The sequence below is a fragment of the Cheilinus undulatus genome, linkage group 9 (assembly GCF_018320785.1).
Source record: "Cheilinus undulatus linkage group 9, ASM1832078v1, whole genome shotgun sequence".
Taxonomy (NCBI): domain Eukaryota; kingdom Metazoa; phylum Chordata; class Actinopteri; order Labriformes; family Labridae; genus Cheilinus; species Cheilinus undulatus.
The window spans coordinates 8,227,161-8,242,582 of NC_054873.1; the positions used below are offsets into that span (position 1 = coordinate 8,227,161).

Sequence of the window (15,422 nt, forward strand, 5' to 3'; positions counted from 1 at the left end):
AAAAGTTAAAGTTTTTTAAATTCTAGATTCATCTCATATAAAGTGATATATAAAAAATGTTTCAATACTTTTTGTTTTAATCTTGATGATTATGGCTTATAGCTCATGAAAACCAAAACCCACTTTCTCAAAATATGAGACTATTGTGGGAAAAGTCCAGTTTGCAAAGGTTTCCTGAGCCTTCATTCACTCACTCTGGTTACACTCAACCACAATCATGGGGAAGACTGCTGATTTGATAAATGTCCAGAAGACAATCACTGACACCGTCAGCAAGAAGAGTAAGCCTGAGAAGGTCTTCAATGAAAGGACATGGTGTTCTTAGAGGCTGTAACAAAACATATTCATGGAAAGCTGACTGGAAGAAAAAAGCCTGGTAATAAAATGAGCAACAGTATGCAGGTCAGGTTTGAAACTGTGGTATCCTAACCCATACACTAACTGGGGTTATTTTGACATCTTTACCTGACAGCGACAGCATCTCAGATGAACGGTGAAGGGACAGTCAGAGACGTATGGTATATAGCACTCCATATTCACACACTTATGGCAGAGGTTTATATGAAGAATTGGCCATTCTTAGCATCCACACCCATTTTCACACCATCAAAGTGGGGTTAATTGTCTTGCCCAAGGATATTGACGTGACTGCAGGAGCTGGGGATCGAACCCACAACGTACTGATTGCGGGACAACTGACTTCACCTACTGAGCCACAGTCCACCCATAAAGCCAAAAGAAGAGCTGTTTGCTACTGGTTTTGATGAAATGGGCATTGGCTCCATTTGACCAGCATGCTGTAGTTCAGACACCCCTGCTCTATAAGGATCACCATGTAAATCTACTGGGCCATAAACTGAATTAAAAGAACATTAGGGGAAGATCAGACAAGAACGTGCCATATAGCCCATACACAAAGCTTTGATTAGATGAATAGTAAATTATCAGTTAATCAAAAATTGTGTGCTGGTTTATTTTATAAACTAGAATTATATATTCCTTCAGAAATGGGTTTAAGTTTTGCAGATTCATACAAAGGATAGGCTGGGGGAAAGAGCGCATAATTCTACACATTAAACCGTATCAAATGACACTGCGTTGTTGTGCTCCTTTATGGAACTGAATCCGGTATTACGTCCGTGTCATATCACGTGTTACCCATGTTGATGGTTTCACCTCGCGCTCTCGATGAACAAAATTCATCAGAAACACTTTAGATACGCGGAAGTCTCCGGGCCAGACTCTAGTCGAGGTAAGACACAGCTGGAAGAAAAAAATAGCCAACACTAAGAAGTTAAAACAGCAGAAATCTTGAATTGCTCTTCTTTGTAGAGTCTGTTTTAAACACGTGAGTAAACAGGACGACGCATTTTCGCGAGAGCGAAAAATAAAATATTTTAGAAATAAGTGAAACTAAAACGTTGTGGTCCTGTTACGTTTCTTTAAGTTAAGTAGCTTCTTGTGTGTACTGTTTTGTATTCTAAGTAGCAACGATGAAAACGGGAACTATGTTTTTCTATTCTGAACTTCGTGTAGTCTACTAGACGGTCGGTTGTTTATATCCAGCACCAATCTAAATTTATATTTACCTGCTGTAATGGGTGTAGAAAACAGAAACTTAAGCCTCTACCCTTTATATCCCCACTCTCAAACTCAAAAAGAAACGTTTTTGTCTTATATGTGAAGAGTTGGAGTCTCAACCAGGGAGCTGCTTGTCACGGAGCATTTGTAACGGACGTAAACAGACCCAGGCAGGGGTGAGTATTGACTTTAAAGGGCCGTGGGCCTTTCAAAGGCACCCATACCCACCACCTCACTATTCAGTGGAAGGAGAAGAGTCTATCTGCAGGCTTGCAGGCAGCAGTTTCAGGACTGTAGATTTAGGACCTTGCTTGTGCACATGCGTGTTGCTTATGGGCATTCTTTTAACTACAGATTGTTAGCTATTGCTGTTGCTACTACTCACAACAGTGATGGACAACAGTCGGAGCTTAGTACATGTGTTAGGTACTTTTGGTTACATTCTTAAGAATGAGGTGTTTTGACTGAAATAGTAAAGTTAGTAGAACTAAAATAAGTCAAATTAAATACACAAATTTGTGAGTCTGTACCCAAAAAAAGCCTGTACTTGGCAAGCAGTCATAATAGTGGAAAAAATAGGGCTTACACAACTCAATATGCTTGAAACAGTTATATAAAATTAAAGGAAAACACTAATAAACTAGAAAAGCACTCAGAGAGCACAGACCTCTGCCATCAGCCCTATCTCCCAATAGTGAAGAATCCTTTAAAAACATTCCTGGATCCAGAAGGTGATCCGGATCACTCCCCAAAATCTAATTCACCAATTACTCCCTCCCCGGTGGGGTGGAGACACGGTGAGGCAAAGCATTGGCTTCGCTACGTGTGGAAGTCATTGCAGAGGTTGAATATTCCTCTGTTCCTCCCAGCATTGTGAGTATTCTCACTACAATTGGCTGTCTTTCTCTCTGTTACGCTCCGACTCATCTCCTCAACCGGGCGTGCGTCTTTCAAACTCTTACAAACTCCAAAACTTTGAATAAGTTACTCATGTCCACCATCTCCTGGTGTAAAGTGGTAACAGCGCAGACCTCCAGCATTAGCCCTGTCTCCCAATAGTACAGAATCTTTAAAAAAATTCCTGGATCCAGGCGGTGATCCGGATCAGTCCCATAATCTAATCAGTTCTCCCTTATGCCATTTCTGACATTTCCTGAAAATTCATCCATGACTTTTTGAGTTATGTTGCTAACAAACAAACAAACCCACCTGATCTCATAACCTCCTTGGTGGAGGTAATAAAACAGTATTTTGAGTGAACTTAGCTACTTGTACTAGAGCTGCTGGATTGTAATCAGCAGCTAAAAATCATTATTATGATTTTTAGGGCCCTAGCACTTACTTATGGTCAGTGAGGCCCCTGTTGTAACTGTATGCCTCATTTTTCAGTCAGAAGAATTGCTAATTTTGGCACTTTAACATTCTCAAAAACTCACAAAACTTTACAGAAAATTACCCCTAGCTGAAATTTTGGTGGAATTGTGCAAGTCCATCAAGCAGCGGCCTCACAGGGACCCCAAATGTTAGATAGGGGATTGGGTAAGAGCTACATGCATGTGAATTGGTACACATATGTATCTTGATTAGATTAAAAAAAAGTCTTCTGGGGCCATACTCTTAAATGTACGGGAAGTGCACTACAAACAGCTAAGTGTCAAATTTTGGCTTTTTTGGGCGATTAACATGTTCCATATTCTAACAACTATCCCAGAGGAGAATGTTTTTGCTCATACTAGACAACCTGGAGATCTAAAGTTGTGAAAACTGAGTTTTCATTGTAAGGCGGGGTCATGACCGGAGCCTAATTTATTAGTCCTCCTTGTGGGGCTAATAAAGGAATATCTTAGCTTATCTTACCACACCTTTTTGTACATTTTTTCCAGTGAAAATACACCAGTGATGTCTTAAAACTTTTTAATGGTTATGTCAATCATCACCAAAATTCACAGAGATGGCTGAATACATTCATACATTCATATTATTATTTTGTGACAGTGCCCCCTTATGGTGGTTTAACATATCCGCCTCTAATTTTTAAAAAATTTCCCCTTAAATATTCAGTCCCCGCACATCATTTAGCCTAGGCTTATAATTTTTGGTCTGCATATGGGAGCCACAAAAAAAAAGCCTCTTGGAGCAAAGTCCAGATTCCAACAGGAAGTCCATGAGTCCCATCTCTACTTCTAGATAAGGCATTTTTTGATGGTGCTAAATGACTAACTTATTATAACTTTAGTATACAATATTCTGTAATCTTCTGCTCTTTCTTGCAAGACAACAGTATCACACTGAACACACTCACGTGCTAACATCTCATCATAGTGCCCCCTAGTGGCAACAGGAAGTGACACAAATGGGTCATATCTTCTTACTGTGCTTAACCTATTGTTAAACCAAATTTGTTTACTGTTTGTAGTTTCTGTTGCTGTTGAGGAAATTTGTAATGCTAAAGGTCTGCCTCTGATCATGCTTCACTCTGTAACAGGAAGGAAATGAGGCAGTCAGGGCATTGTTTCATTTCTGCCATTTACAGGTGATTAAAAAAGTCTCTTTCCCAATAACAGAATCATTTCATAATGATTTTATTATAAGATGTGCTCTTCAGAACACGTTTTCTTAGCTTTCGATTTAGATATGTTGATTAGATGTGGAGGAAATGGGGTGAATTTGGACATTTAAAGGTTCAAATATCAGATAAAATTTTATCATATCGTATCTGTCACCAGTAATGCCCTGTAATGTAATGGTTATTCTAAGTGACATTGATTAACTGGAAGTGAGATGTTCTACATTACTTTTAAACGTTAACTCACTCTGAATAATCTAACTCTCTAATCCTGCACCAAATACAGGGAATGCCTTCAAAATGAATCCTGCCGAGGAGATTGAAACGTCTCTCATTAGGCCGGAGTTGCCAGCTTCATCCTGCCTGTCCATGAGAAGTGATGCGTCCAAAAATATCATTATTGAATTCAGCAGAGACGCAGCAAAGAGGTAAAAGAAAAAGTCTGTTCTGGGTCTTTGGGTTGGGATGGAAGAAGAGTCGCTCAGTCTATAAGGACTTGGTTTTGGACCTTAATGGTTGCTGGTCCAAGCTCTGGCCAAACAAGTCTAGAAATTGGTCTGGCAGCTGGAGAGTTGCCAGTTCACTCTCTAAGTACTGCTGAACGCCCCTGAGCATGGCACCAAACTCCAGAATGCTCCCACACTCCTTCCCCATTAGTGCATTTCCACAGAATCCTGTTTGTGCATGTGCATCAGCCTAGATATGTGTGTAAAACTGAAAGACACCTCTGAAGGGAACTGATAAATAAAATCTTATTATTTCATTACTATTGCTTGGATATTTATAATGTGTTCCTGGAAAATTTTAGTCTGACCTCATGAAGAAAGTGAGAGAATTCAAAGTTTTAATTTCCAAACTGATTGAGTTTAATTGTACAATGCTTTACTTGTTTTTTCTGTTTAATGGATTTGTCTTTCAATTTCATTTGATTTTTTTTTTTTTTTTTTTTTACAGAAAGTAAGGGTTTTCACCTTTATTGGTACAGCCTAATCCTCTATGATCATTTAGGACCTGTGACCACAGCTGCTGGTTTTTGCACTGGCATTTTCAATACAAAGCCAATGAAGTCCAGTGTTTTTAAAACACTGTGTGCTGAGCGGGAAAAAAAAAACACCCTTAGCATCAGGGGTGTCATTTACTAGTATAAACAGTGAGACATCCTGATTCACCTGGTAATGTGCGTGTGTAGATCTGCCTCCTACTTTTTGGAACAGCACCCACTAGGTTGATGACGCCTCTCCTTCACTGACCAATCAGAATCAAGAAGGGGCGGGACTTCTGATAATGGTGGAAGAGAAAATGATATGACTTACACGATATTGCCAGAAGTATTCACTCACCCATCCAAATGATTTAAATCAGGTGTTCCAATCACTTCCATGGCCACAGGTGTATAAAATCAAGCACCTAGGCATGCAGACTGTTTCTACAAACATTTGTGAAAGAATGGATCCCTGTCAGGAGCTCAGTGAATTCCAGCGTGGTACTGTGATAGGATGCCACCTGTGCAACAAGTCCAGTGGTGAAATTTCCTCGCTCCTAAATATTCCACAGTCAACTTTAAGTGGTATTATAACAAAGTGGAAGTGACTGGGAACAACAGCAACTCAGCCATGAAGTGGTAGGCCACGTAAAATGACGGGGCGGCGTCAACAGATGCTGAGGCGCATAGTGCGCAGAGGTAGCAACTTTCTGCAGAGTCAATCACTACAGGCCTCCAAACTTCATGTGGCTTTCAGATTAGCTAAGAACAGTGCGTAGAGAGCTTCATGGAATGGGTTTCCATGGCTGAGCAGCTGCATCCAAGCCATACATCACCAAGTGCAATGCAAAGTGTCGGATGCAGTGGTGTAAAGCACGCCACCACTGGACTCTAGAGCAGTGGAGACACGTTCTCTGGAGTGATGAATTGCACTTCTCCACCTAGCAATCTGATGGATGAGTCTGGGTGTGGCAATTGCCAGGAGGACTGTACTTGTCTGACTGCATTGTGCCAGGTGTAAAGTTTGGTGGAGGGGGGATTATGGTGTGGGGTTGTTTTTCAGGAGCTGGGCTTGGCCCCTTAGTTTCTAGTGGAAGGAACTATGAATGCTTCAGCATACCAAGAGATTTTGGACAATTCCATGCTCCCAACTTTGTTGGAACAGTTTGGGGATGGCCCCTTCCTCTTCTGTACTTCAGCATGGCTGGGGAGTCAACATGTGAATCACTTTTGGTGCACAGAGGGATTACACTACCGTTAACACGATCTTTTACATCAAAACAAAACTGCAATGATTTAAGTTCACACAAAATAAAATAAAAAAATCTTTACTTTAACTTTGTTGTTTTCTCATATCTGTTGATATTGAAAAATCCAACTTCCTTTTCTTCACAGTCCAGTCAAATGTGACAAATCCGACTTGCCTGCTTCGTCCTGCATGTCTCTAAAAAGTGATGCCTACATGAACATCATTCATACGTGTAACAAGAATGCCATTAACAGGTAAACAAAGTCTGTGGTATCTTTATATGGATTTAATCGATTGTTTGTCCATTCATACATAATGTCTCAAATTTTAATATCCGAATGTATTTCTGTTACAATTTTCTGAACATAAATTGTTTTGTTAGAATAAGAATGACCAACTTTAACTCTTTATTTCTTTCCTAATAGTTCAATCACTAATGAGAAAACAAACTCTCCTGCCTCAGCCTGCCTGTCCATGAAAAGTAATGCCTCCATAAATATTTTTCATGACTTCACCAAAGAAGCAACTGCAAGGTAAGTAAAAACAATTCTGTTATTTTTAGATACCACTGATTTTGTCATGTCAACTACTCTTAATTTCTTAACAATACAAGTCAGTCAAATGTAGTTTTAAAGGAGACATATTTTACCCTTTTAAGACAAGTTTATATTGGTCTCAGAGATCCCCAAAACATGCCTGTGAAGTCTGCTGCTGAAATTAACACGCTAGTATTGGATTTTTGTGTGTCTAAAAAGCCCTCTGTTTCAGCCCTGTTCAGAACAAGCTGTTTCTGTGTTTGTGGCTTTAAATGTTACTGAGCTGCCTGACTCCGCCCCTGACCACACCCCTCTCAGGAAATGGATGTGACACTCCTGATGTTACAGTGTTATTTAGCAGACTTTAAACCAAAGTTAAGAACCTTGCCCAAGGCCCCAAACTGTGCTTAGATTATGCACTGACTGGGATTTGAACCATCAAGACCACCCAGACCAAAGTCAGCAGGGTAACCCACTACTGGCAGCTGAGAGGAAGATCAGGAGAGGAGGGCGGAATTTTCTTCCAAGCGGGGAGGGCCAACTGAACCTGGGGGCGGGGCTAACTGGGGTGGGGTGGGGGGTGGGGGGTTCTGATTCTTGGGGGGGATTGTGGACAGGAAAAAGGGATTTTTGCAAAATATGTCCCCTTTAAGTTGCATTGCTTGCTTTTTTGGTCAACATTTCTTGAGCTGAATTATTCTCTTATTAATCAGTTAACATGGCATGTTCACAGCAACAGAGTTCTAGAGATCTCAGCCTAAATCTTTGCAGTTTGAGGCCAAAATATGATATTAGTTTTTAACTGATAATTTGATAGAGATACTAATGGTTCCAAGAGATCGTATCCTGATCAATTAGTTAAGTTAAGTTGGGTTCACATTGCATGCATTACCTGAATCTGATTTTTTCATGACACTTTAACAGCGATATCAATGAAATCTGATTAGTGCCACAGTCATATGTGCATCCATTGAATCCAGCCTTAGACATCTCAGTCCTGTAAAGTCATTCTTAAATCATCTTTGTCTTCACAGTCCAGTCACATTTGAAAAATCAGACTCCTGCTTGTCCCTGAAAAGCGACGCCTCCATAAATATTCTTTATGACTTCAGCAAAGATGTAGCTAACAGGTATGTGAGTTTTAAGTCTGATTTATGTAGATTCCTGTGTTGAATCTACTCTGAAGCATACACCGTAGGTTTATATAGTCAGAACCTACGGAAATCCCAATACACGAAGCCTGGCATGTACCACTTCAAAAAATTAAACAGGGTGGGTTTTGTAACATGACCTTTTTTGGTGTCATCATCTGCAAAAAAACTATTTTTAAAAACTTCATCAATAAGATTCTGAATCGGTCACTCAGTGAACATTTCACTGAAACGGCCTTTACCCAAACAGACTGGACTCATTTGAAAACTATTATTTTTTTCTCAAGGGGCCACCCTAGCTGTCTAGAGTCTAAGAGCATGGATGGAGCCACCATATTTCAGGTCAGTCATGTCTTCAATGTACTAAAACTGTAATTCTTACCACCTGATCCATATGTGCATTAAGTAGTTGTCGTTAATTGAATATTTCTTACCTTTAAGCCTTCTGTAACCTACTCATCTTACCTTCTAATCCCAGTTGGTGGAAGAACATGCCAAGAACATTTTGCTTCATGAGCTGAAACGGTTTAAAAGGATGCTCTTTCCAAACCTTCCACCGTCTTCTGAAAGTGACAAGAAGAATCATGACAGTCTGAGCACTGAAGATACAGGGGAGGACACCAATGCCAGTGAAGGGGCTCTGAAGATAACACTACACGTCTTGAAGAAACTTGGCAAAAAACAGCTAGCAAACACACTTGAGAAAAGTAAGTAACTCTGGTAGAAATATGTACGCTGGGTATTATCTTGGTTGTTCCTTCCTACTGCAAGTAAACCTCTGTGTAATTAAAACATTTTGAGGTATAAAGTCTGAAATGAATGCACCACAGTTACTTTCTTCTTGTTCCTTCTCTACTCAGACATCTACGGCGAGCTTGATGTATGTCAGCGCAAACTCAGACGCAAACTGAAAAAGTTTGAATATATTTATGAGGGAATGGCACAACATGGAAACCAGACACTTCTGAACAAGGTGTACACTGAGCTCTACATAACAGAGGGAGTCTGTGGAGGTGTTAACAATGAACATGAGGTCAGACAGGTTGAGGCTGCAATGAGGAGACGGGCAACAGAAGATAAGCCAATCAAACTTAAAGACATCTTTGAGCCCCTGCCAGAACAAGACATGATCATCCGAACTGTGCTGACTAAAGGTATTGCTGGTATTGGAAAAACCATATCTGTGCAGAAGTTCAACCTTGAGTGGGCTGAGGGAAGAGTCAACCAGGATATCCAGCTTCTGTTGAATCTTCCATTCCGAGAGCTCAATCTGATGACGGAGAAACGCTACACACTGACACAGCTTCTATATCATTTCCTTGCGGAGGAAAAGGAATCAGGAATTTCAAATTTTGGAAAGTACAAACTTGCTCTGATTTTTGATGGGTTGGATGAGTGTCGGCTCCCCTTGGACTTTGACCACAATGAGCCCTGCTACAGCGTCTCAGAGCCGACTTCGGTAGATGTTCTGCTAACAAACCTCATCAAGGGGAACCTGCTGCCTTCTGCACACATCTGGATCACCTCCAGGCCTGCTGCTGCAAATCGCATCCCAGCTGATCTGGTGAACCGTGTGACGGAGATACGAGGGTTCAACAACCCCCAAAAGGAAGAGTACTTCAGGAAGAAAATCTCTGATCAAGACATGGCCAGGAAGGTCATCTCACACGTGAAGTCCATCAGGAGCCTCCATATCATGTGTCACATACCAGTCTTTAGCTGGATTTCTGCCACTGTTCTGCAGAATATTTTAGAGGAAACAGAAAGCCCCAAAGTGGAGAATGGAAGCAGAGGAGAAATGCCTGAGACTCTAACTCAAATGTACGCACATTTCCTGGTGTACAACTCAATGCTCCGGTTGAGGAAGTACTCAACAGGAAAGGAGGCATCTGAGATAGAGTCCCAGAACAAAACGGACGAAGAGATGATCTTGAAGCTTGGGAAACTTGCCTTTGAGCACCTGATGAAAGGCAACATGATCTTCTATGAGAATGAACTGCATGAGTACAACATCAGCGTCAAAGACGCTGCAATATTTTCAGGAGTGTTCACACAGGTCTCAAAGGATGACTTTGGACTACATCCAGAGAGAGTGTATTGCTTTGTCCATCTCAGCATACAGGAGTTCTTTGCGGCGATGTATGCTTTCCACAGATTCGTCTGCTTCAACCAGAACCTGCTGGATCCCCAAGAACCAACCACAGTCCAGGAGTCTCCCAGTGAAGTGACCAGCCTTCTCCAGAGCGCAGTGGATAAAGCCTTGCAGAGCAACAACGGACACCTGGATCTGTTTCTCCGCTTCCTTCTAGGCCTCTCACAGACGACCAATCAGGCTTTGTTAAAGAAAGTCCTGACCAAAATGAAAACCAGCTCACCAGGTAATGATGCAATCATTGAGTACATCAAGGCAAAGATTCATCAAACTCCCTCGCCAGAAAGATGCATCAATCTCTTCCACTGCCTCAGTGAGCTGAACGATCAGTCTCTGTTGGAGGAGATCCAGCACTACCTGAACTCTGGTAGTCTGTCAGAGACCACCCTGTCACCTTCACAGTGGTCTGCTCTGGTCTTCATGTTGCTGACCTCCAAGGAAGAGTTGGATGAGTTTGACCTGAGGGAATACTCACGATCAGAGGAGGGTCTTCTGAGGCTGTTACCAGTGATCAAAGAATCCAGAGTCGCATTGTGAGTAAAGAACAAGTCAAGTAATTCACTCATTCTAGACATGCAGGCTCTGCAGTGGAGACTAGATCTCCTGAAGGAGAATGTCCTGTTCCCTTTAACAAATTAAGCTAACATGGTTGAATGTTTTTCATTTTGAAGGCTCAAAGAATGCAACCTCACAGACAACTGCTGCAAAGCCCTCGGAGAACTTCTAAGTGAATCCTGTCTGAAAGAGCTTGACCTGAGTGACAACGATCTTCAGGACTCAGGATTAGAACTGTTGTCAGCTGGGATGGCAAGTCCAACATGTCAGCTGGAAAAACTGAGGTTTGTGACAAGTTCATCAGAAGGCTTTGCACTAAAAAGTTGTGACAAAAGCAATTCTAAGTCTTAATATTCTTTCCTTTTAGGATGCGCTTTTGTGGAATAACAGAAACTGGTTGTGACTTTTTGTCCGGAGCTCTGAGGTCCAATCCAAACCATCTGAAGGAACTGGATTTGAGTTTCAACCACCCAGGGCAACGAGGGACGGAGCTCTTGTCTTCTGTGCAGGAGGACATAAAGCACCTCGACGTCAGGTATCATTGCACTACTTTTAGTTTTTCATCATGACTATATTTCTGAATGTTCAGGGACGGGCGCAACTGGGCAACTTTACACGGATATCTCTTAAAGGCAGGTCAAATTTGATGACACTTTGTCTGTCTTGTTCACACTGCCATCTTGTGGACATCCACATGAAATGGTTGAATTCTCCTAGCCAGCTTAATACTTTATTGGGTAGAGCCATATTTTACTTATAAATAGTACTGAACATTGGGAAATTCTAGTACTGTATCATTTTGAATTAAAACTACTTAAATTTTGGTGTACTATGCAACATTACACAAGAGCAGTGGTTTTCAATGTAGGAAAGGTCAGGACTTCTTCGCACCAATTTTTGCTACTTTTAACACATTTTTGCCACTTTAACCTGTTTTTCATTTTTTTTCTGCATAATTTTGCCACTTCCAAAACCAATTTTTGCCACTTGCCATGTATTGTTGCCTCTTTTGACCCAACATTCCCACTATTAACCCTTTTCACTTCTTTTTTTATGCCAATTTTTGGACTTTTTAACCCCATTTCAGCCCCTTATTGCCAGTTTAACTATTTTCCGCCACTTTTTAATCCCATTTAACCACCTGTCCAACCATTCGTACCCCTTTAAAGCCATTTCTGGCACTTCTAAATCCAATTTCACCACCTTTTCTGCAAATTTCTGCCATTTTTAAGCCAATATTGCAACAATTTGCGTGCCTGTTTTTCCAACTTTTGCCTTTTTCATCTGTTTTTTTGCCACAGTTAACATATCTTTGCAACTTTGAATCCATTTCTGCAACATTTTAATCCAAATTCACCACCTTTTCTGCCCATTTCTTCCACGTTTAAGCCATTTTTGTCATTTTTACACCATTTTCCCCCATTTTCCTGCCTTTTGAAGACGATATTGCCACTACTAGCTCCTTTTACCAGATTAATCTATTTTTGCCACTTTTAACCCATTTCTGCTACTTTTAAAATCCCATTTTGTCACCTTTTCTGCCAATTTCTGCCATTTTTCAGCCAATATTGCCGCTGTTTGTGTGTCTCTTTTTGCTGCTTTAACTCACTTTTGCCTTTTTTCATCTATTTTTTGCTGCTACGTTCAAGCCATTTTTGTCACCTTTACACCCTTTCCCCATTTCCCCAGCTCCTTTTACCACTTTTATCCAATTTTTCCCCTTTTAACCAAATTCTGCTGCTTTTAAAATCCAATTTTGCCACCTTTTCTGGCAATTTTTGCCATTTTATCCCAACAATTCTGTCTAAGAAAAGGGTTTTATATTTTTAAGATGGCCACGTACTATGACACAAATGAATAAAAAAGATATTTGTTGCTTTGATGAGAATGGTTACTACCAAGTACAGTGGGGGTCCCTGGTCACTGGTACCTTTATTTTGGGGGGTCGCAGGCTGAAAAGTTTGAGAACCCATACACTAGAGTATTGTATGTCTTAAAGAGAGATCCGATTTAGATGCATTTGTGGTTTCAGTCCACCTGCATATGTAAAAGATTATGGTGTAAAATATTTGTCTCTTGACTCATCTAACCAAAGTTAAGTTGTACCAGTGTTTCAGTGTTGTTGTTCTGAAACTGAACTTGGTGGAATTCTTCTTTTTAACTGTCATTGTTTGATCTTGTTCTAGCTTGACCAACAATGGAGAGTGCTACTTAAAATCATCTCTGAGGAAATGTAAGTGTCTGTGCAAACAAATCAATGATCATTTACACAGAGAAAGTATCTTTAAATACACAATGAATTATGTTACTGTGTGGGCAAACAACACTTTTAGTTTATCTTGTGACCAGGTTGTATTTGTCTTTTTATCAGATGCCTGCCACCTTACAATGGATGTGAACACCGCCCATGTGCACCTGTCTTTTTCTGAAGGTCAGCAAAAAATGGCTCACGTGGTGACAGCACAGTCGTATCCTGACAGTCCAGAGCGGTTTACAGGCTGGGGACAGGTTCTCTGTAAAGAGGGTCTGTCTAGTCGTTGCTACTGGGAGGTGGAGTGGACGGGGGAACACACAGGTATCGGGGTGGCTTATAAACAAATCAGCAGGACAGGAAAAGGTAACGAGTCAGTCCTTGGCTACAACACTGAGTCCTGGAATCTGCGCTACTGCAAAGGCAAATACACCGCCTGGCACAACAGGGATAATGCAACCACATCAGTCCCCTACTTTAACTCCAAAAGGGTTGGAGTGTTTCTGGACTGGTCAGCTGGGACTCTGTCTTTCTACGCTGTATCATCAAACACCATGACTCACCTTCATACTTTCCATGTTAAATTTTCAGAGCCATTGTATCCAGGCTTCAGGCTAGGAGAGCCAGATACTTCACTGAATCTGTGCCAGCTATAATACCCTGACATTTTGTCAACACGTTGTAAGAATACATCAGGACAAAAAAGCTACATATGCTAACATTTTGGGGATTTTGCTTGAATGTGCTTTTTTCATCTTTAGAAGAAGTCAGCCTCTTGTAAATAAGTTTTTCTGCTAAGTTACAATCTGAAGAACTCGCCTAAGGTGATTCATGTGTATAATGATGTTGAAAACATCTGACTTGAGAAGTCAATTCAAGCATACTTTTAGTTTTACTTACCCTCAAAAGGTCAAATCTTCAGATGCAGCGGATGAGTGAAGTCGGGAAAAACTGTGGAGTTTACCTTGAAAAAGTCTCACATACTGAGGTTGAAGCCGCATCTAGTTGTATCCTCTCTTTCTCTATTACACATAAACAGCATCAGCATCAACAGCCATCTTTGTCATCTAGAGGTCCATGGAGAGGCATATTTCCTGCTCATTCATTTGCTTTTTAATAGAGGGGAGGGGAGAAGGGGGGCGAAGTTGAGGATTCTGCTCGTGGTTGTGCTCTCACTGTGAAGTTTGAGCAGTCGTCTGACCAAAATATCAAACACGTCAGAAATCCATCCGACCTGTCGGGAGCCAGGTCATGGTCGACCCGTGTATCCTCCTGTACACAGCACAACAAATGATGCATGATCTGACTGTAATGCAACTCAAAATGTTTGAACTGGATGAAATTCGTACAGTGTATGTCCAGCTTAACACCTTTGCACTGATAAAACCCTCAGGATTATCTAAAAAGCTAGAATAGATAAAAAGGCACTTTATCCCAACAAAAAACAGATATATTACACAAACATGCACTAAATATTCCGCACTACAGACTGTATTAACCCTTCCTTGGACACTCACTGGATTCAGTTTAAACCTTACAATATTATCAGTGGACATTCAAAGACTTTTTTGTCACTTGGTTGGTTCCATACAGTATAGTGGTTAATCATGATCAGGGTGGAAAGTAACTGATTACATTTACTCAAATTACTGCAATTGTTTTTTTTTACTTGTACTTTTTTGAGTAGTTTTTAAAACCACTTCTTTTACTTTTCCTTGAGTATATTTTGGAAGAAGTATTGTACTTCATTACTGGTTTGTTTCCTCCTCTGATCATGATCTTGATAGCATATATCTTCTTAAAGTATGTAGCTGAATGTTCTTTGTGACGTTTGTTTGTCAGCCCCCCCCCCAAAAAAAACAAAAAACACAAACAAAACACAGCATTTTTATGGCATCCTGACTTTTTTATTTTTACATACACACACTGTTGTCTGGAAAAGTATGAAGAAGACAAACTGCTGCAGCAGACCTCCTCATTTTAAGCTTAAACCAGTGTGCACTGTCACTTCAATCTAACTATTTAATGTAAGAAAAGCTTTAAAATTGTATTTAGATTTTTTTTTATACGTAAATCCAGTATGTAAAGAAAAGTTTGTTTATTTTGTGTGAAATTATTTAGATTTATTTATATTTTTTGTATAACCATTTGGTCCCTTTTGAACATATTCAAAATAAACGTTATTTCCAGTAGAAACCACATGAGTATCATACAACTGTTATTATGTTTTACAACTGACTAAAATCACACTTTTATTATTTATATCTTGAAAAATTCTGTGAATTAGTCAAATTCATATTTTAAATATTCAGCACACTATTTACTCTTTAATATTTATCTAAAAACTCTCTAACTTTCCTCCTGTCACCATGTTTTCCAGGCAGGTTGATTTTGAATTG

At 40.3% G+C, this 15,422-nt stretch overlaps 1 protein-coding gene across 3 annotated transcripts; it reads left to right on the top strand.

The window, feature by feature from the left end:
* Positions 1-1,165: 1,165 nt before the first annotated feature.
* On the top strand, positions 1,166-15,170 carry LOC121514891 (NLR family CARD domain-containing protein 3-like). 3 transcript variants are annotated; one of them, XM_041795305.1, is made up of 14 exons: positions 1,166-1,252; positions 1,687-1,757; positions 4,067-4,114; positions 4,434-4,575; positions 6,525-6,632; positions 6,804-6,911; positions 7,949-8,044; positions 8,353-8,407; positions 8,544-8,772; positions 8,926-10,750; positions 10,889-11,056; positions 11,140-11,307; positions 12,959-13,005; positions 13,144-15,170. In XM_041795305.1, exons 4-14 carry the CDS (start codon positions 4,448-4,450, stop codon positions 13,677-13,679), a joined length of 3,468 nt encoding a protein of 1,155 aa, XP_041651239.1. In that variant the 5' UTR covers positions 1,166-1,252; positions 1,687-1,757; positions 4,067-4,114; positions 4,434-4,447; the 3' UTR covers positions 13,680-15,170. The 3 variants fall into 3 exon arrangements, with proteins under 3 accessions (XP_041651239.1, XP_041651237.1, XP_041651238.1); XM_041795303.1 differs by lacking the exon at positions 4,067-4,114; XM_041795304.1 differs by lacking the exon at positions 4,067-4,114 and having other exon boundaries at positions 1,228-1,348.
* Positions 15,171-15,422: the final 252 nt, after the last annotated feature.